Consider the following 20288-nt stretch of genomic DNA (forward strand, 5'->3'; position numbering starts at 1 on the left):
TTTGACATAGTATTCAAAGTCCTAGTTACAGTTATCAGACGAGAAAAAGAAATAAAAAGTATCCAAATTGGAAGGGGAGAGGCAAAACTAATTATATGCAGGTAGCATGATACCCTATTTAAAAAAATGCTAAAGACTTTATACAAAAATTATTAGAACTGATAAATGAATTCAGTAAGGGAACAGGATACAAGATTAATATATAGAAATCTAGTGAATTTCTTCACACTAACAATAAATATTAGAAAGAGAAACTAGAAAAATAATCCCATTTAAAATTGCATCAAAAAAAAATACTAACCAAGGAAGTGAAATACTTATACACTGAGAACATTAAAATATTGATAAAGGAAACTGAAAAAGGTTCAAAGAAATGGAAAGATATCCCTTGCTCTTGGATTGGAAGAATTAATTTTGTTAAAATGGTCATACTACTTGAAAGCAATCTACAAATTTAATGTGCTCCCTATCAAATTACCCATGATATTTTTCCCAAAAATAGAACAAAGAATCCTAAAACTTGCATGGAACCACAAAAAAGCTAGAATTGCCAAAGCAGTCCTGTGGATAAAGGACAAAAGTGGAGGCATAAACCTTTCAGACTTCAGACAATACTACAAAGCTGCAATAATCAAAACAGTGTGGTATTGGCACAAAACCAGATATGGATCAGCGGAACAGAATAGAGAGACCAGAAATAAACGCACACACCTATGATCAATTAATCTTCAACAAAGGGGCCAAGAACATACAATAGAGAAAAGACAGTGTCTTCAGCAAGCCGTGTTGGGAAAGCTTCATGGCTGCATTTAATCAATGAAGTTAGAACACACCCTCTGACCATAAGGGCCCAAAGATATAAATACAAAATTTGACACCATAAAACTCCTAGAAGAGAACAAAGGCAAAATTTTCTCTGATATAAATTGTACCAAAGGAAACCATAAGCAATATGAAAAGACAACCTATAGATTAGGAGAAAATATTTGCAAACAATACAACTAATAAGGGCTTAATTTTCAAAATATACAAACAGCTCATACAACTCAATAAAAAAAGCAAACAACCCAGTAAAAAATGTGCAGAAGACCTAAATAGACATTTCTTTAAAGAAGAAATACAAATGGCCAATAGGCACATGAAAAAATGCTCATCATCACTAATTATAAGAGAAATGCAAAGTAAAACTATAATGAGGTATCACCTCACACCAGTCGGAATGGTCATCATCAAAAAGTCTACAAGTAATAAATGTTGGTTGGGAGAAAAGGGAACCCTCCTATACTGTCGGTAGGAATGTAAATTGGTACACCCACTATGAAAAACAGTATAGAGATTCTTTAAAAAAATAAATAAAAATAGAGTTACCATATGATCCTGCAATCCCACTCCTGGGGCATATACAGAAAAGACAGAAGCTCTCATTTGAAAAGATACATGCACCCCAGGGTTCTTAGCAGTAAAATTTACAATAGCCAAAACATGGAAGCAACCTACATGTCCATCAACAGATGAACAATAAAGAAGATATGGTACATACATACAATGAAATATTACTCAGCCATAAGAAAAAGATGAAATAACAACATGGATGGACTTAGACATTGTCATACTAAGTGAAGTAAGTCAGAGAAAGACATAGTATATGATAGCATTTTTATGTATATATGATCTTATTTAAATTATCCCTATGCCTCACAGACATAGAAAACAAACTTGTGGTTACCAAAGGGGAATGGAGGGGGGTGGATAAATTAGGAGTATGGGATTAACAGATGCATACTACCATATATAAAATAGATAAAGACCAAGGATTTACTGTATATTGCAGGGAACTTTATTTGATATCTTGTAATAAATCTACAATGGACAAGAATCCCCCCCAAAAGAATACAGATATATACACATATATGTATAATCGAATCACTTCGCCATACACCTGAAATACAATATTGCAAATTAATTATTCTTCAATAAAAAATAAAATTAAAAAAACTCCACTAGCCACCTTTGGAAGGTGTTAGAAAACCAACCCATCATCCTTTGTAAGTAAACAAAAAGAAAAAAATTCAATATTTATTTTGCCTTAACTGTAAGAACTGTATCTTGAAGTAACCCAATAGTTAATGAGAGAATATTCACTTTATGAAAGTATAACAATTGAGGAGTTCCCTTCCTGGGGCAGTGGTTAACGAATCCAACTAGGAACCATGAGGTTTTGGGTTCTGTTCCTGGTCTTGCTCAGGTGGTTAAGGATCCAGTGCTGCCGTGAGCTGTGGTGTAGGTCACAGACATGGCTCTGATCCTGTGTTGCTGTGGCTGTGGTGTAGGCTGGCGGCTACAGCTCCTATTAGACCCCTAGCCTGGGAACCTCCATATGCCGCGGGAGCAGCCCTAAAAAAGGCAAAAAGACAAAAAAAAAAATTACAAATGATAATTAAAGAAAATGTTAGAACTGTATATCACCATTCGAATCCCTTGATGAAATAATGGGTTTAGGAAATGAATGCTAATGGTCGCTACCATCATTCCCTGAAAGACGATGTGGCTCTTTCTTACTCCCAGCTGTCTTGGCAACTGCTCTTGGGTGGGGGCAGTCCCACACCTAAGGCTGAAAAATGGTGGCCAAAAAGAAGACAAGTCACTGGAGTCAATCGACTCTAGGCTCCAGCTCATTATAAAAAGTAGGTAGTAAGGGCTGCAGGTACAAAGAGACTCTGAAAATATTCAGACAAGGCAAAGGGAAACTGGTCATCCTTGCCAAAAAATGCCCAGCCCTGTGGAAATCTGAAATAGAATACTATACCACGTTGGCCAGAACTGATGTCCATCACTCCAGTGGCAATGATATTGAACTGAGAGCCGACAGCATGTGGAAAATAGGAAAGTGTGTATGACACAAGCAAAGCCCGCTGGGGTCCTCGGGGATAAGTAAGATGGAATCTAGGTGATAACGACTAACCTCTTCTTTGGGCTTAGTCTAGTTTCACTAGCCTGTAGGGGGCCATGTGCAGAGGCTTTGCACCTAACATCCAATTAGAGTTCCTAGCACAGAACCTCTGTGCTCAACACCTAGGCTCAGTGGGCCATGTGCAGAGACACTGCTGCACTGCACTGCAATTCAAGCCCGTAGTGACGGGCTGTGTGCAGAGATGCTGCACTGGGCACTGTGATCTGGAGCAAGAACAGCATGATCCACAAGATCCCTATAAAGCAGCCCCGCCCATGGCTCATACTGTGGAGCACAAGCTCACACTTCTCCAATTTCTGATTGAAAAATAAAGTTCTCCTTTGCTTCTGAACCAAACTCATTTTATTGGCAATAGCAATTCTAGGCAGGAGAACCCTTGTGGACTCCAGCTCCAAAGGGTTAGTAACACACATACTGGCTTTTTTTCGGTCAAGCTCATAGCATATGGAAGTTCCCAGGCCAGGGGTAGAACCCAAGCCACAGCAGTGACAATCCAGAATCCTCAACCCATTGAGCTACCAGGGAAATCCCAAACTGGCTATTATTGACCCAGGTAATTCTGATATTATTAGAAGAATGCCAGAACAGACTGGTGAAAAGTAAGTCATGCATATTTTTTCTTTAGTAAGACTGCCAAGAGTTTGTTTAAAAAAAGTTGGGGGGGGGATTTCCCAACGTGGCTAAATGGTTAATGAATCCGACTAGGAACCATGAGGTTGCGGGTTCGATTCCTGGCCTTGCTCAGTGGGTTAAGGATCCAGCATTGCCGTGAGCTGTGACGTACGTCGAAGACACGGCTCGGATCTGGCGTTGTTGTGGCTGTGGCGGAGGCCAGCAGCTACAGCTCTGATTGGATCCCTAGCCTAGGAACCTCCATATGCTGCAGGAGTGGCCCTAGAAAAGGCAAAAAACGGGGGGGGGGGGTACCAGAAGACAGAAAGAGAAACAACTGGTTGTTATGTGTCTCCTGATGGAAGTATAAACATAGCTATGAATTATTGTCAAAATTTCAAGACCTAATCTTTTCAAGCCTGCAAATCTAACCACAAGTTTACAGAAGGACAGGGACATCTTACAAGTGCATTCAGTAAAAAGAGTGTGAGAAACTCTGCAGGTAAAAAACAGTTTGCTTAGCAAAAATTTGCAAGGGGACTAAAAAGAGGGGAGGGAATCTGTAGGATGAAAGAGAGAGGTATCAAGCTAATACAATAGCCAGAGCTTATTTGGATACTTTGTCAAACAAATCAATTGTTTAAACAAATCTTTTTAGGGAGCTCCTGTTTTGGCTCAGTGGGTTAAGAACTTGACTAGTATCCATGAGGATGCAGGTTCAACCCCTGGCCTTGCTCAGTGGGTTAAGGATCTGGCGTTCCTACAAGCTGCAGTATAGGTCGCAAATGTGGCTCAGATCTGGTGTTGCTGTGGCTGTGGAGTAGGCCGGCAGCTGCAGCTCTGATTTGACCCCTAGCCCAGGAACTTGCATATGCTGCAGGTGTGGCCATAAAAAGGAAAAAAAACTTTTAAAAAATAATTTGAAAACTGACTGGATATTTGATGTTATTAAGGAATTATTGTTAACTCTTTTTAGTTGTGAAAATGATATTAGGGTTATACCTGAAAACTGACTGGAGGGAATTACAGTTCATTTTTTAGATTAATAATATGTCATGATTATGTTTTTCACATGCTTATCTTCCAGAGATATATAATGAAATATAATAAAATATAGATAAAAACAATAAAATATATAAATACATGCTTATCAGAAGTTGTGATTTAACAGGTCTGGTGTAGAGTCTGATCATTCTTGTTTTAAAAAGCAAAACAAAATAAGATTCCAAGGTAATTCTGATGCATACTATTGATCAAGGGCCATCAACTCAGACTGCAGTCACCTTAGAAACATCAGTGAAAATGGAGACAATAATGCAATAAATACTTGATGTGACTTACGATGACACCGTTTCCCATCAGGGAGCAGAACAAATCCTGCAGGACACGTGCAATAATAGGATCCAGGGGTGTTTTCACACCCGAGAGTACAGCCATGATTCCAGAAGGCACACTCGTTGACATCTACACAATAACAACAGCAAAACAGTCAGCTGGTTATTTGGAAAATAAATTGTAACATCACTACCAAGTCAGCAAAAAGTAGAGTAGCTCATGCCTCTGTTTGCTGTAACTGACCCTGGCAAGACTGTTTTTCTACTCTAACAACCGGTGAAAGAAGTCAGCCCAGGTATCAATCATGAAAGCCATGGTTTACACAGTCAGGGCTTATACTTTCAAATACAGATTTTCATATTACACTTACCCGTGGGAGAAAGTAGTACTATTTCCCCCGAAAAGATATAGCCATTTAAGGCAAGGACTCTAGAAAGTTCTTGACAAGGACAGGACATCCCCTGTTTTGCTCTTCAGCCCTCTCAACCCTGACAGGAGCCAACCGCGAGAACACAGCCTCATCCCCAGCAGTTTTACTCGGGCTGAAACCCAGCCCTCCAGATCACTGTTATGCTAGGGTCCTCACCCACTCGTCCCATGTCAGAGGGGACTGTAACAACAGGCAGATGCTAGCTTTACCTGAAATCTCACCCCAGCTAATTCCACTGAATCACCCCACAGCGATTGGATTCTTCTTGTCAGTAACTCACAGGGCCTCCCAGGAAAAAGGACACGGCACCTCTGCTTGGGTTCACTACATTGGTCCCCGAGTCTCAAAAGAGGAGGAGCCCAAGATAAGCAGCCCTGGTGCAGTGTCTCAAGAGTCCTACCAGATGGTTGTGCAATGAGATACAGCAGTCACATACTTTTGAGGATCTCATGAGAGCTATGGAACTACTCCCCTGAAAAATATGAAAATACTGATGCTTTGCACATCATCAAACCCACAGAGGTCCGCAGTGTCCACTCAGAGCATCCCTGCCTCCTATCAACCCTTGAGTAGTCTCTGAAAGTATTTGATCTGGGAACACAAGATAGAAAGGGGACTTGAAAGTATTATAAAGCCTTTAAAACCTGGTTGGGGGGGGGGAATAAAATTGCTTTTGGGGGGGAGAAAGGGGGAAATTTGAAACCGGTTTCATTGTGGAGGCTCTGGATGGCCCACTGAAGACCAGCCACTGGCTCAGGTGGGCTGTCCTTGCTTACCACACGTTACCTTCACACTTCCTTCCATCTTGGCTTAAAGTGTATCCCTCGGCACACGTGCACACGTGGGACTTTGGCTCTTGCCCACACATGCTGCCTCTGCAGTTACCCTTCCTCAGTTTGCAGAGTTTCTGATCTGAAAGAGAAGATGGTTAAATTGGAGTGGAGGTGTGTTTTGACAGGGACAATGCATGATCCCTTCATGGTTCTTAAGACCTCAAATCGCCTGTGACATCAGCAGGGGAGCTGCCTGGTGGTGGTGGCACTGCTCTAGGGTCAAACATTAGCCCAGGTCACTCAAGGATCCTGATGCCCACTATGTATCTAGTTGTAGTTCTCCTACAACAGCTCTCAGGACAGGACACATTAATTAGATGAAGATGTCATTCTTGGGTTGCAAACATAAAGAACATCTTATTAGTTTTCTCTTTTTGATCTGTTTTTACTAAAAGTATTTACTTAAAACACAGATAAGACACATAAACAGAAATGCTGAAAATAAAACATCTAAGAAGCAAAAAAAGGCTTGGAACCTAAGAACATTGTAAGCATAATATTTACAGGTCAGATCTATATATTTATCTGTTTTTAGGATCATTATGTAAATAACAGCATCTTTCAGACATTATATACCATTGTCATATGTCTTATCCCCAAATTTCTGAGTTTATTGCTGCTAGTATTCTGTGTTTTACAAAACAGCCCAGGGTGAATAGTAAAATCTGCTCAGTGAGAGGTGCTTGGGTTAAATTAGCCAAATACACTGAATAACAAATGGCCAACTTGGTACCTTTGATTTTCAGACCCAGAATCAAGGGCTAAACAGGGGCATACTAAACAAGTATACCCCTATTCAAATTTTCCTCCCTCTAATTTTTTTCCAGCTAATTTTAACAATGATTTTGCAAAATGCTCCAGAAAATACAGAGATAAGCTTGAGTCTGAAGGCAGCTCTTAAGATGCATGTAGATATAGGAGTTCCCGTCGTGGCTCAGTGGTTAATGAATCTGACTAGGAACCATGAGGTTGCAGGTTCGATCCCTGGCCTCGCTCAGTGGGTTAAGGATCCGGCATTGCCATCAGCCATGCTGTAGGTCGCAGACACAGCTCGGATCTGGTGTTGCTGCGGCTCTGGCATAGGCTGGTGGCTACAACTCCAATTAGACTCCTAGCCTGGGAACCTCCATATGCTGCAGGTGTGGCCCTGGAAAAAGAGAAAGAAAGAAAGAAAGAGAGAGAGAGAGAGAAAGAGAGGGAGAAAGAAAGAAAGAAAGAAAGAAAGAAAGAAAGAAAGAAAGAAAGAAAGAAAGAAAGAAAGAAAGAAAGGAAGGAAGAAAGAAAGATAGATAGATGCATGTAGATATAGAGGCCAGAGCTCTGGCAATAGACGACAATGGGGGAAGAAGATCGAGCTCATGGACCCGGAATCCTGGCATATCTGAGATCAGTGAGAGCTAGTTAGTGATGAGAAGCATCAAAGGCCTAGGAGAAGCATCGCTAAAAGCACAGCCTTTCTGTGAAAGGCACAGGAAACAAGCCAGCGAGAGCCTTGAGCACAGCACTGTGAGGCTGAGACAGGGCTCCATGCAGGTTCATGTCTCTGATCATCTGCTTAGAAGGATGGCAACTCACTTGGACTCTACCCCTTTCCTTCTGTTTTCAAGTCATGAAACACTTTTCTTGACCAATAACAGCATCACACAATAGAAATAATTCTTGCCCTCTTGAAAGCATCCCTAATGTTCATCAAGACCAGCAGGGGGGAATGCCACCCTCTAGAGATTCAGATTTGATAAATTCAGGGAAAAGCTCATTTTTACCAGAATCTGGAATGATTCTGATGCTGGGAGTCTTCACACCACACTTTGAGAAACACTGGCCTGATGTACTAATGGAACATCCCACTTTCACCTTGGTTATGAATATCTTCTTTTAGCTAGTTGTGTTATTTCCTTAGTTACTTTAAACTTGTCTATTCAGATCTTTTGGTAGAATTAAATGCACAATCAACCCTGCCAATTATTTAATACTATTGCAATAATACCTACTAAATCAGTTAAGATTTACACTGAAGAGTCTTTGGATTTTTTTTTTTTAAGAGCTGCCTTTCTTTCTTGCCTTCCTTCTTTCCTTCCCCAGAATCTCAATTCCCAGACCAGGGACTGAACCCAGGCTGCAGTGATGAAAGTGCCAAGTCCTAACCCCTAGACCACCAGGGAGCTCCCAGTTTTTGAATATTGATTCCAAAAATTGTTTCTTATCCATGGTTTTTATGCCAATTACACATGTTTAGTGAGATTGTTCTTCATGTTCCTACATGCTTCATGTATCAAAATTTTAACTGAGAAAATTAAAATGAGGAGTTCCTGTTGTGGCTCAGTGGTTAACGAATCCAACTGGGAACCATGAGGTTTCGGGTTCGATCCCTGGCCTCGCTCAGTGGGTTAAGGATCCGGCATTGTCATGAGCTGTGGTGGAGGTCGCAGACGTGGCTTGGATCCCATGTTGCTGTGGCTGTGGTGTAGGCCAGTGGCTACAGCTCTGATTAGATCCCTAGCCTGGAAACCTCCATATGCCGGGCGAGGCCCTAGAAAAAGACAAAAATTAAAAAAAAAAAAAAGGAAAATTAAAACAAAATGACCTTAATTTTTAAAGTAAATGACTAACATTAGAAACTTACAAATGCTTTGGAGACAAAATGCACCTACTTCTAATTTCTAAAAAAATAAGAGCATGTGATTGTTTTCATTATAATTTTTATAACATTTACAAGTGAACAAAAACAAGAATCCAGGAAGGTGTGATTTGGCCTTTCAATAGCACCAAAGTGCTACCCTTTTTTTGAGGTAACAAAAATCAAGGAATTGTGCTTCCTATAAAGATCCCTTTAAAAAACTTTGCAAACCCCCTATGATAGCTGACCACTGCATTAAGAACTGGGAAAACTGAGTTGTCTTGGTTCTGCCTTTTATATAAAATCACTTGATCTCAGTTTCCATGAAATAAAAGCCCTGAAGCAGATGTTCTCTGCGATCCCGCACTTAAAAAAAATTATGATGTGATACAGAATCAGATGATTGTGGTAAGTTCCTTGAAGGTTTGATCTCTAAATATTCTCAAACCTTAACCACAGCTTACAATAAGTTAATGGTGATTCAAAATGATTCGCTCTGCTCTTCATCTAGATCCAGTATTACTGATCTCCTTTGTACTTTTTGGCCATCTCTTACCTGATCTTCTGTTTTTTGTTTTTTTTGTTTTTTGTTTTTTGTTTTTTTTTTTTTTTGTCTTTTTGCTATTTCTGTGGGCCGCTCCCGAGGCGTATGGAGGTTCCCAGGCTAGGGGTCTAATCGGAGCTGTAGCCGCCGGCCTACACCAGAGCCACAGCAACGCGGGATCCGAGCCACATCTGCAACCTACACCACAGCTCACGGCAACACCGGATCGTTAACTTCTGTGTGTTCTTATCCTCATCATCACCATCACCAGACTGCATCTCTTTTTGCTAATAAGTCAGCTGCTGAGGATAAGGCATGCATCCCATTCATACCTATAGTCCCTGATGCCCATTATGTCTCTAGTTGTAGTTCTCCTACCACAGCTCTCAGGACAGGACCTATTGATGAGATGAAGATGTCATTCTTGGGTGCCTTTGACAACACAGGGATGCTACAAACCTCTGGAATTTATGCACAAAAACCTGTGGTTGTGACACCTGGAACTTAACTCCTTTATTTAGTTTCTCCTTGACTGGAAGTCAACCTCAGGGTTACAGCTCAAACAAATGGTCAGTACTCCTTCCCACTATACCACACTGTGGATGATTTTAATGATACTTATTATTAACAGTGAACTTTACAGGAGTTCCTGTGGTGATGTAGTGGTTAACGAATCCGATTAAGAACCATGAGGTTGTGGTTCGATCCTTGGTCTTGCTCAGTGGGTTAAGGATCCTGCATTGCCATGAGCTGTGGTGTAGGTCGCAGACGTACCTCAGATCCTGCTTTGCTGTGGCTGTGGTGTAGGCCGGTGGCTACGGCTCCAATTTGACCCCTAGCCTGGGAACCTCCATATGCCACAGGAGCGGCCCTAGAAAAGGCAAAAAGACAAAAAAATAAACAAACAAACAAACAAACAAACAAAAACCAGTGGACTTTACGATTCAATGATGGACATAGGCAAGAGAACAATCGCTATTCTCTTCTGAATGTCTGTGTCGATGATGTGACCTGAATTCAGAGACTAAACATTTAAAAGGTCATTTGAGGAAGTGGCAACACGTAGAGGATTGAGGGCTGTATTTTGTTTAATCTCCTCAATCTTCTGCTGTCCTTTAGCTTCAAATTGGGCTAAAGCTGGCACTCAGAATGCTGCTGCTGACCTCAGATAACACCCCTCCGCAGGGCCCAGCAGTGGGGCTTAATTGCCTTAGAGATCAAATTAAAGCTCCTAATGATGGAGTTTAATGTCCACCACCAACTGCACCCTCAATAACTGCCCAACCCACAAGCTCTCCTGAGCTTTGCTACAGCCGAGCAAAGTATAGATTTTACCCTGGCCCAATTCTGAAACAACTCACCTGGGATTCCTGAACCTGCTTCTTTCCACGAATCACACCTTTGTTCCTACCTCAAATTCAGTGTAAGACTCGCCTCATCAATAAAGCCTGTCTTGTCTCTTCCATTTGAACCCATTCACTTTTATCATTCTTGTAACTAAATAAATATTTAGGACTCCCAATAGTTAAAAAATTTGAATAACATTTTTTATAAAGCATTTATATTATCACATATAATTTTCATAACAAGCCCTTGAGCTATGCAGAGCAATTATTGCCTTCCATTTTACAGATTAGGAAATGGGGTCTTAAGGATCATATATTGGTAATAAGGGGTAAGAAATGGGACTCAAGCTCAAATCTTCAATGATAAACCCCATCTCTTTAATATACGTAATGTGTGTACATTTGCACATGTATATCTGTATACTTACATTTATATATATATATATATATGTAAAATACAACAAGGGGTTTTTATAGAGAAATATGTTTTTATATAAAACATGCTATAGTATATAACATGTACTACAAACATACAAATTATACATAAATATATTTTTTCTATAAATGTGCATGTTTTTGTTTTCTTTTTTCTTTTTATTTTCTTTTTATTTTTTTTTTTGCTTTTTCTTTTTAGGGCCACACCCACGGCATATGGAAGTTCCCAGCCTAGTGGTTGAATCGGAGCTGCAGCTGCCAGCCTACGCCATAGCCACAGCAATGCGGGATCCAAGCTGCGTCTGCAGCCACACCACAGCTCATGGGCAACGCCAGATCCTTAACCCACTGAGCAAGACCAAGGATCGAACCCACATCCTCATGGGATTGTGAGTTCCCTGAAGAAATGACTCCCTCATCTTTCTCAAAAACTTCCCAAACTATATTATATAGAGGTTTGTTCTTCTTCGTTAATAGAAAATAAGAATGAAAACAACTGTAAGAATGGTGATTCTGTCCTATTGGAATTCCTAATTACAGTAAAAAAGAAAAGTCACTTAGCCAAAATTTAGGTACTTGGTATCCTAGTCCATCTAAAACTCTCTAAGAATCGGAAAACAAATCAACCATTTCTCAGCAGTTAAAAAATAAATGATCTCAGAAGAGACCCTCAGGCCCAGTCAGTCTTTCCTTATTTTATACGCAGCCCACAGCACGATGATGGAAACACAAAGGCTGTAGGTCCACCCGCAGTGGGTGGCTACCACACTCAGCCCCACTGCCCTCCCCAGGGGCCAGTGGCAGAGCGGCTACCTCACTCCAGGGTTCTTTCTTGCTGAGCCCAGACATTCTAGCCCACCAAGGGCTAGTTACTGGTCATCTTTCCCATGAAGACTAGAAGCCATATCTCAAGACTCCCCCTATACGTTGACTGTGAAAATGATAAGAGCTGCAATGAATAACAACATGTCAAATATTTTTTACATCCTTGAATTTAGAAAGATGCTTTTAAAAACAAGGTTCCCTTTGGAGAATACTTTAACCCTTGATTCTGAAAACATAAAAAGGAAAGATTAGATCAAGTATTTAATTTACCTTCCTATAAAAGAGCCTCCTCAGGGCAATCATACAGCGGATATGAAAAAGTTCTTCAGCTAATAAATGCATAAGCAATGACAGAGAATTAGAATGTCATTACTTCAAGCCTCTAATGAAAAACTGGCTCTAGGCAATGATAATCTATGGCTTGTAAAGCTGTTATATGAGAGGCTGATAGGAAACTCCAGGACGGATGGACCAGGCAGGTAACACGCGAACCTCTGATGAATCTTGAACATCACAAAAAGAACAGAGAGCCCATCATTACATGCCTGCTGGTGTGGACACTAGGAAGCACCCAGTACTACCTGCAGTACCACCTATAAAGTCCAAAAAATCTGAATCTGATCAGCTTCCCAAGCCAAAACTACCAGTTTACAGGAAATGCAGAATTACGTGAAATGACACCATGGGGACAGAATCTGCAAAATCCAGAATGTGGGGCACTGTAAGGGGCAAATGATCTAGATTCCTCATTAAACAAATGGCAGGAAAAAGCCTCAGAAAATAAACAGAGGCCACAGCCAGGCAAATGGAAACCAGTAAGAAGTGAGAGCAACAGCAAGAAAGATAAAAGAATGATCAAGAGCCATTCTAAGTATTTAAAAGGCATTTCAAATAGCAACCATTTGGTGTCAGGCAAACCTGCATTAAAACCCAGCTTTGGGAGTTCCCATTGTGGCTCAGGGGGTTAAGGACCTGATGTCATCACTGCGAGGATGTGGGTTCAATCCCTGGCCTCACTCAGGGGGTTAAGGAACCTGCGTTGCTGCAAGCTGTGGTGTGGGTCACAGATGCAGCTTGGATCTGGCGTTGCTGTGGCTGTGGCGTAGGCAGGCAGCTGCAGCTCTGGTTTAACCCCTAGCCTGGGAACTTCCATATGCCACGCGTGTGGCCATAAAAAGAAAAAAACAAAAACAAAACCCCATCTTTACCTCAAATCATTCCTATGCTTGCCCCAGTGGTGTGTATCTTTGTAAACGTGACTCTCATCATTAAGAAAATGTCAATAAATGTCTATAAATACATAAGAAGATAAAGAAATCCATAATTTCTAAGATTTCTATAAGAAATAACACAGCTCTGAGTGAACTGATAATTTAGACTATATAAAAACAGAATATAAGTGTAGGTAAGGGTATGGAGAAATTAGAATTCTTGTGCACTGTTGGTGGGAATGTAAAATAGCATAGTTGTTGTGGAAAACAGTATGACAGGCCCTCAAAAAATTAAAAATAGAATCACCATGATCCAACGATTCACTTCTGAGTATACGTTCAAAAGAATTGAAAGCGGAGTCTCAAAAAGGTATTTGTTTACCCATGTTTAAAGCAGCATTATTCACAATAGATAAAACATGGAAGCAACCCAAGTATTTATCGACGGATAGAGAAATAAGTAAAATGTGATGATACATGCAATGGAGTATTACTCAGCCTTAAAAAGGAAAGAAATTCTGATATATGCTGTGAAACAGATAAATCTTGAGGACATTAAGCTGAGTGAAATAAACCAGTCGCATAGGGAGAAATACTGTATGATTACACATGTATGAGACACTTAGAATAGTAGTCAAAACCATAGACAGGAATTAGAATGGTGGGTGGTAGGGGCTGAAGAGAGGCAGAAATGGTAAGTTGTTATTTAATGGATATAGAGTTTCTGTTTTACAAGATGAAAAGATTTATGGAGAGGAATGGTGGTGATAGTTGCATAAAAACTGTAAACGTACTTAATGCCACTGAATTGTACCTTTAAAAATGTTTAAGATGATAAATGTGTATTTTGCCACAATTTTTTACATTTTAGGAAAAACTGTGTTAAAAAAAGCACATGTCTAGGATCATTCTTTTCTAGATGTTTCCAAAAACCCAACATTTTACAGTAGAAACGTCAACAATGGCATAACCAAAAGCTCCACCTAGGCAGTTTTAGCTACACGACTCACATCCATAAGCAGGTACATTTCTAAGTGGAGGCTATTCTCCTTCAGAAACTCTCAGAATTAAAGAAATTCAGCAATATATCTATGCATGAAATGAATGCAAAATATTTTAAACTGTGTTGATGACAGATGTCCTTCATTTTCCAAAGAACATACTTTTGAAATTCCCTTTTGAGCTTAAAGCTGGAATCTACATTTTAAAGAATTCCAGAAGAAAGCAGAATTATTTGTACCTTTACAAAAGAACATCTGCCAGCAGTAAAACTATCCTTGCAAATTCCCCAAATGCAGAGCTTGAAATAACGTTATTAACATTTTGTAGAAGTCTGTTTGTGTTGCCAAGGGGGAGGGAGTGGGATGGATTGGGAATTTGAGGTTAACAGATGCAAACTATTACATTTAGAATGGATAAGCAATGAGGTCCTACTGTATAGCACAAGGAACTATATCTAGTCTCTTGTGGTAGAACATGATGGAAGATAGTATGAGAGAAAGAATAAATAAATATATATATATACATATATATATATATATATACACACACACACATGACTGGGTCACTCTGCTGTACAGCAGAAATTGGTACAACATTGTAAATCAGTTATACTTGAACAAAAAGATTTTTTAAAAAACATTGTATATAGGAGTTCCCATTGTGGCACAGTGGTTAACGAATACAACTAGGAACCACTAGGTTGCGGGTTCAGTCCCTGGCCTTGCCCAGTGGGTTAAGGATCCAGCGTTGCTGTGAGCTGTGGTGTAGGTTGCAGACACAGCTTGGATCCCACATTGCTGTGGCTCTGGTGTAGGACGGTGGCTACAGCTCTGATTAGACCCCTAGCCTGGAAACCTCCGTATGCCGTGGGTGCAGCCCAAGAAATGGCAAAAAGACAAAACCAAAAAAAACCCCAAAAAACATTGTATACAAAGAATTGCCCACACTAGCTCTGAGATTCGTACAGTCTTCCCCTTTTATCCATGAGTTCTACATCTGCTAATTCAACAACCACGGATCAAAACAAAATCTTAAAAAAAAAAATCCATAAAGTTTCAGAGAGCGAAGTTGGAATTTGCTTTGCGTCACTTACAGTTTACATGGCATTTACAACTATGTGCATAGTAGCTACATTGTGTTAGGTATTATAAATAATCTACGAGTGATTTAAAGAATAGGAAAGGATGTTAGGTAATATGCAAATAAAATGCTATTTTATAAAAGGGACTAGTGTATCTTTGGATTTTGGTGTTGGTAAGAATCCTGGAACAAATCCCATGGATGCTGAGGGACAACTGTAATAGTATAGGTCTCTGGGCAGCCAGAAGAGCTCTGTTGCCCAATAAGATTAATCATGCCAACACGAACGTGAGATCAAGTCTGTGTCACTTTTCAGCCAGCCAGGGGAGGGGGTGTGTGTGTGAGAGAGAGTTGAGGGGGGGTGGATTTTCTGAGTCCCTGAAATGGAAAACTTTTTGTTTTGTTTTGTTTTGTTTTGTTTTGTTTTGTTTTTTGCCTTTCAAGGCCACATCTATGGTACATGGAGGTTCCCAGACTAGGGGTTGAACTGGAGCTGCAGTTGCCAGCCTACGCCACAGCCTCAGCAGCTCAGGATCCAAGGTGTGTCTGCGACCTATACCATAGCTCATGGCAACACGGGATCCCTGACCCACTGAGAGAGGCCAAGGATTGAACCTGAGTCCTTATGGATAAGAGAACTCCCTGCAGCACGGAAAAGGGAGACAGGGACTAGAACGAAGAAGGTACCAGGAATGGAGGGCTGCTGAGAGGGGCACAAGTGGTGGGTCGTAGGCGGTGGAATTGTTAGGAGTTGGAAACTGATTTCATGGGGTGGGATTGAGAAAGATCGAAGACAGTTCCTAGATTTCTGCCTTGAGAGATGGAGGCAAAGCACCCCTCACCAAGGTAGGGAGGCTGGAAGGAGAGGAGATGAGGAAAAGAGGGGAGAAAGTTAGTGGGCCAGTTATTCCTTTGTGCCTGAAGCACTTGTAGGAAATCCAAGGAGAAATGCTCGGAAGGCAGATAAAAATATGGGTCTTGAAAAGGACATTTTCACTGCACCTGAATGTGTACATCTGATGTGCCCACGGCAGGACCCTGAGCCTGGAAGAAGCAGAGAACAAGAAGGGATCAGAGGAGGAACCAGAGGTCAGCTCCTCAGAAAACCAGCCTGATGCCGAAAACTTGACTGGGGCCCATCAATCTGCTGCCTCATATTCTCCTGTGCCAGCCAGTCTCAATGGACAAGTCACGGACACAAGGACTTGTTCAAGCTGACAAGTTCATCTTCCTTGTGAAGCTCTGCGACTTTGCCTTTGTCGGCCCTGCCCGTGCCCTTGGTCTTCACCAGGGCTGCTCCCTCGTATATTGTGAACAAATCCCCAGTGTTTTAAATCACTTTTCTCTGCAGTTTACCTCTCACTAGGCCCCAGGGTTGGTTTTCTTCCCCCTTTGGTCTATATCTCAAGAAAGAGGTCTGGACTAGAAAGAATATATTCGGGAGTCAAATAGGCTGCCACATAGGAAATAAAATAGGAAAATGCCATAGTTTTATGGCCCTTAGAGATTAACAATGCACATAACCATATGAGTTGTTCCAAGAAAAACAGCTTGTTTAACTTTATTCAACCCAGCCTGTCTAAATCATTTGACCCTGGAATATTTCTTCCTACCAAAGAACCCCATTAAATCCTACAGAATGAGAGTTTTGAAGAACATACTTTAATAAATGGTAGCTTAGGCATTTTGCCTGAGCTATATTTGTTCATACTTTTATTTGTGGGAATAATTACATTTTATAACAAAAATAATATTAACCAAATTATATGATTTTTCTCAGTTATCTCCTCATTGAAATAGTCTTACTACTGAACACCTTGCAAACAAAGTACCACTACTGTTCACTTTGGCCGAGGAGCTACAATTGTAAGCCTATTCTTCAGCATGAATTAACCAGGTTTCAAAGAAATACATCTTTAAATGTGAAGGATATCAGGCACTTGGAGAACTCATTGGAAGTTAGATACCACCTCTCTAGAGGTACAATTGAGTATTTTCATCCAACACACACAATCAAGGGATTTACAGACCCTACATCCCAGGGGAAAAATTCCTGCCCTGCGTGGCCCTAAAGCAGTTGAAACTTATTTGAGGACAGGCAAAGTCACAGTGCTCTTGAAAGCAAAAGTCCTTGGTACTCGGAGCACGTGCGAACCATCCTCTGGTCAGCAACTGAAGCGAATATCTCCAATACCAGCTGCCTTCTAGATTCCAGGTTCTCCTATAGCTCTGCAGCTGGCGTTGTCTTCCTAAGCAAATTGTTTTTCTCTGCTTTTAGGCCCGCACCTGTGGGATATGGAAGTTTCCAGGCTAGGAGTCAAATTGGAGCTGCACCTGCTGGCCTACACCACAGCCACAGCCACAGCCACACGGGATCTGAGCCACACCTGCAACTGACATCACAGCTCATGGCAACAGTGGATATTCAACCCACTGAGTGAGGCCAGGGATTGAACCCAAATCCTCAGGAACACTAGTCGGGTTCATTACTGCTGAGCCACAGTGGGAACTCACAAATTCTATTATTTGTCACACTGTTTGAAGCTGTGCTACAGTGACTCATTGTGGATTTTCTTCTGAAAGTCATGCTTTCAATATCCTATTTTTGACCTCCCTATTTGATTAGTGAAGGACTCTGAAGAGCTCAAGTGTTTATGGCAGAAAAAATACTAACCTGACACTGAGGAATTTCTCTCCAAATCCACCAACAAGCCTCTAATCCTGGAAAAGTTGCTCTATTTTTTTAGACTTCATATTTCTCAGTTACGAAATGAGTATAATAATTGACAACCTTTCCATCTCACAACGTTGCTATGACAAACCAATATAATAATGCCCATGAAAATACTTTGGAAATTATGAAATTCCATACAAATGGAAGAGACAGGATCTCCTATCATGGCTCAGCGGGTTACAAACCCGACTAGTATCCACGAGGATGCAGGTTTGATCCTGGCCTCACTCAGTGGGTTAAGGATCCAGTGTTGCCATGAGCTACAGCATAGGTCAAAGACGAGGCTCAGATCTAACATTGCTGTGGCCATGGCATAGACTGGCAGCTGCAGGTCCAATTCAACCCACAGCCTGGGAACTTCCATACGCCACAGGTGCGGCTGTTAAAAAAAAAAAGTAAGAGGCAGTGATGGTGATGATACGTATAACTATTATGAATGAATCTCTACTATTCTTAGTAATAAATAAAAGTAGTTGTTGCTTCTAATTTTGTTGTGAGTCATCGCCACTTACACAATAAGTTGTGTTTGAGCTTGAGTCAAGACTTCCATGGAAGGTAACTGGCAGTATATCAGGGTCATTGCCTTCATGCGTGGAATAGCGTCACCATCTATTTTATAGTCTTGCCACTAGGCTGTTGGTCTTTAATGCTGTGCTGCAAACCAGAGCTGAACTGTTGCCCATAACTCTTGCCTTGTAAATTCAAAGAAGTGAATTTTTAAAAAAATAACTTATATGAACAAATGCTTCATCTCTAGGAGTCTATTTTATTCTTGGCGGTTTCTCATTTCTTGCATGTCATTACACAAGTTAAATTATAGTTTATATCTATGTTTTGAAAAGAAATCAGGTTAAAAGTATGTGTCCCATTAGTTACCTGCCGGAGGGTATAAGAAGCAACAATGTCAATTCCCCCTAGATTCTTTGACAATCTCACGCCTGTTCTCCTGCTCAGGCTCCACAGCTCTCTTTTATGTTCAAGGGCAGGTACGGACACATTTAGATACAAATTGTGGGAGGGACTCATTATCCCTACAAAGTCCCACACTATTACTCAATCCTAGTGGCATCCAACAGGTAGGAAGAAGACAAACAATTCTACCTTTGCTTTGGAAACTCATAAGACTAGCTGCAGATAAAATTAAATATATTTTAAAGCCTGCCCTAAAAAAGGTTTTTATGCAAAGGCAGATGTTAGTGTAACATTATGTAGTATATAAGCTACATCAAGGTAGGCTACCTAAAAAAATTATATGCAAGAAATTTGTATAGCTGTTAGCATAACTGACACCATCTTGGGCCTTTACAGTTCCTCCTGTCCTTCCCCTGACCCTAACCAGGACTGTGCTCTGCAGGAAAGCAGTTCTCTGTCATCAAGGGCTTGCAGTTAATAATCATAAGGGCCAGGTGGCCTCTGCACTCTGTTGGTCCTCAAGCAAGGATGAAAACCTTCCCTGGCATCTTCCTGGTACCCACAAGACTAGTGACCCATTCATAAGTCCTATTTCCAAGTATCTACTCCCATCACCTAGGTGAACTATAAAATTGCCCCAGTGGCCTCTCAGCAGTGCAGAGCACAGCTGCAAATGCTTCCGGATTGTTGTCTGCTTGATCCTAATGCCATCCTGTAATTAAGTTACCCTATAATAATAAACCAATCCATTGATTGGAGCTGTCTGCCTCATTTTTTAAGAAGGTCTTAAAATGCCTTCTTAGTTTAGTGAGCACTTTTAATTCCCTCCATCCTCCAACAGAATTCAGAGCCTACATTTGAAAGTAGAAATTTGGGACTATGACTAGATTCAGTTAACCCCTTCATTTCACCAATGTTATCTAAAATTCTTTATAAACAAATAAATAATGACTAGGTATAAGGTGGTTTAAAGAAATCCATCCATGAGCCATGGTTCTGGCCTGCATGGCATTTATAATCAAGTGGGAGAGAAAATCAAAAAGAGAGCAAAGTTATATGGAATTACACACTTGATGGGTTGAATGAAGTTATACTGAGAGAAGGATAAGAGGTGAAGGTGCCTACTTTGCTCGGATGACAAAGAAGGCCGATGTGAGGATATTACATTGAAGCTCAGACCTGGAGAGAAATCTTGACAGAGAGAGGAGTGCCTGCAAAGTCCAAAGGCATGAAGAAGCATGTTTGAGGAACCATAGGAAGACTCGTACTGGAGTCCAGGGAGGAGAGGAGGACAGAAGGCTAGATCAGGTTGGTCATATAGACAGGCCGCGTGAAGTATTACATTTCAATCTAAATGCAAAGGAAAGTTTTCAAAGGATTTTAAGCAGGGGAGTTAATAGA

General features: G+C 40.8%; 2 protein-coding genes across 13 annotated transcripts in view; one reads left to right on the forward strand and one right to left on the reverse strand.

Moving 5' to 3' along the window:
• Nucleotides 1-20288, forward strand: part of CASP6 (caspase 6) — a 1021045-nt gene that overhangs the window by 773153 nt on the left and 227604 nt on the right. The gene's annotated exons all lie outside the window — the stretch shown is intronic.
• Nucleotides 1-20288, reverse strand: part of EGF (epidermal growth factor) — a 94765-nt gene that overhangs the window by 51549 nt on the left and 22928 nt on the right. For 10 of the 12 annotated variants that reach the window (XR_014811948.1, XR_014811949.1, XR_014811947.1 and 7 more), the window contains 2 exon segments: nt 6135-6260; nt 4925-5047 (listed from right to left, as the gene is read on the reverse strand). Coding sequence is in view for 5 of the 12 variants with exons in the window: in XM_084970967.1 (XP_084827093.1) it covers nt 4925-5047; nt 6135-6260 (249 nt within the window). In the remaining 7 variants the exon portion in view is untranslated. 12 annotated transcript variants of the gene reach the window in all.

Source organism: Sus scrofa, chromosome 8 (genome assembly GCF_054392235.1).
Source record: "Sus scrofa isolate SSC_HxYL_T2T_F1_AM1 chromosome 8, Sscrofa_HxYL_maternal_Yorkshire_Landrace_v2.0, whole genome shotgun sequence".
NCBI classification, from domain to species: domain Eukaryota; kingdom Metazoa; phylum Chordata; class Mammalia; order Artiodactyla; family Suidae; genus Sus; species Sus scrofa.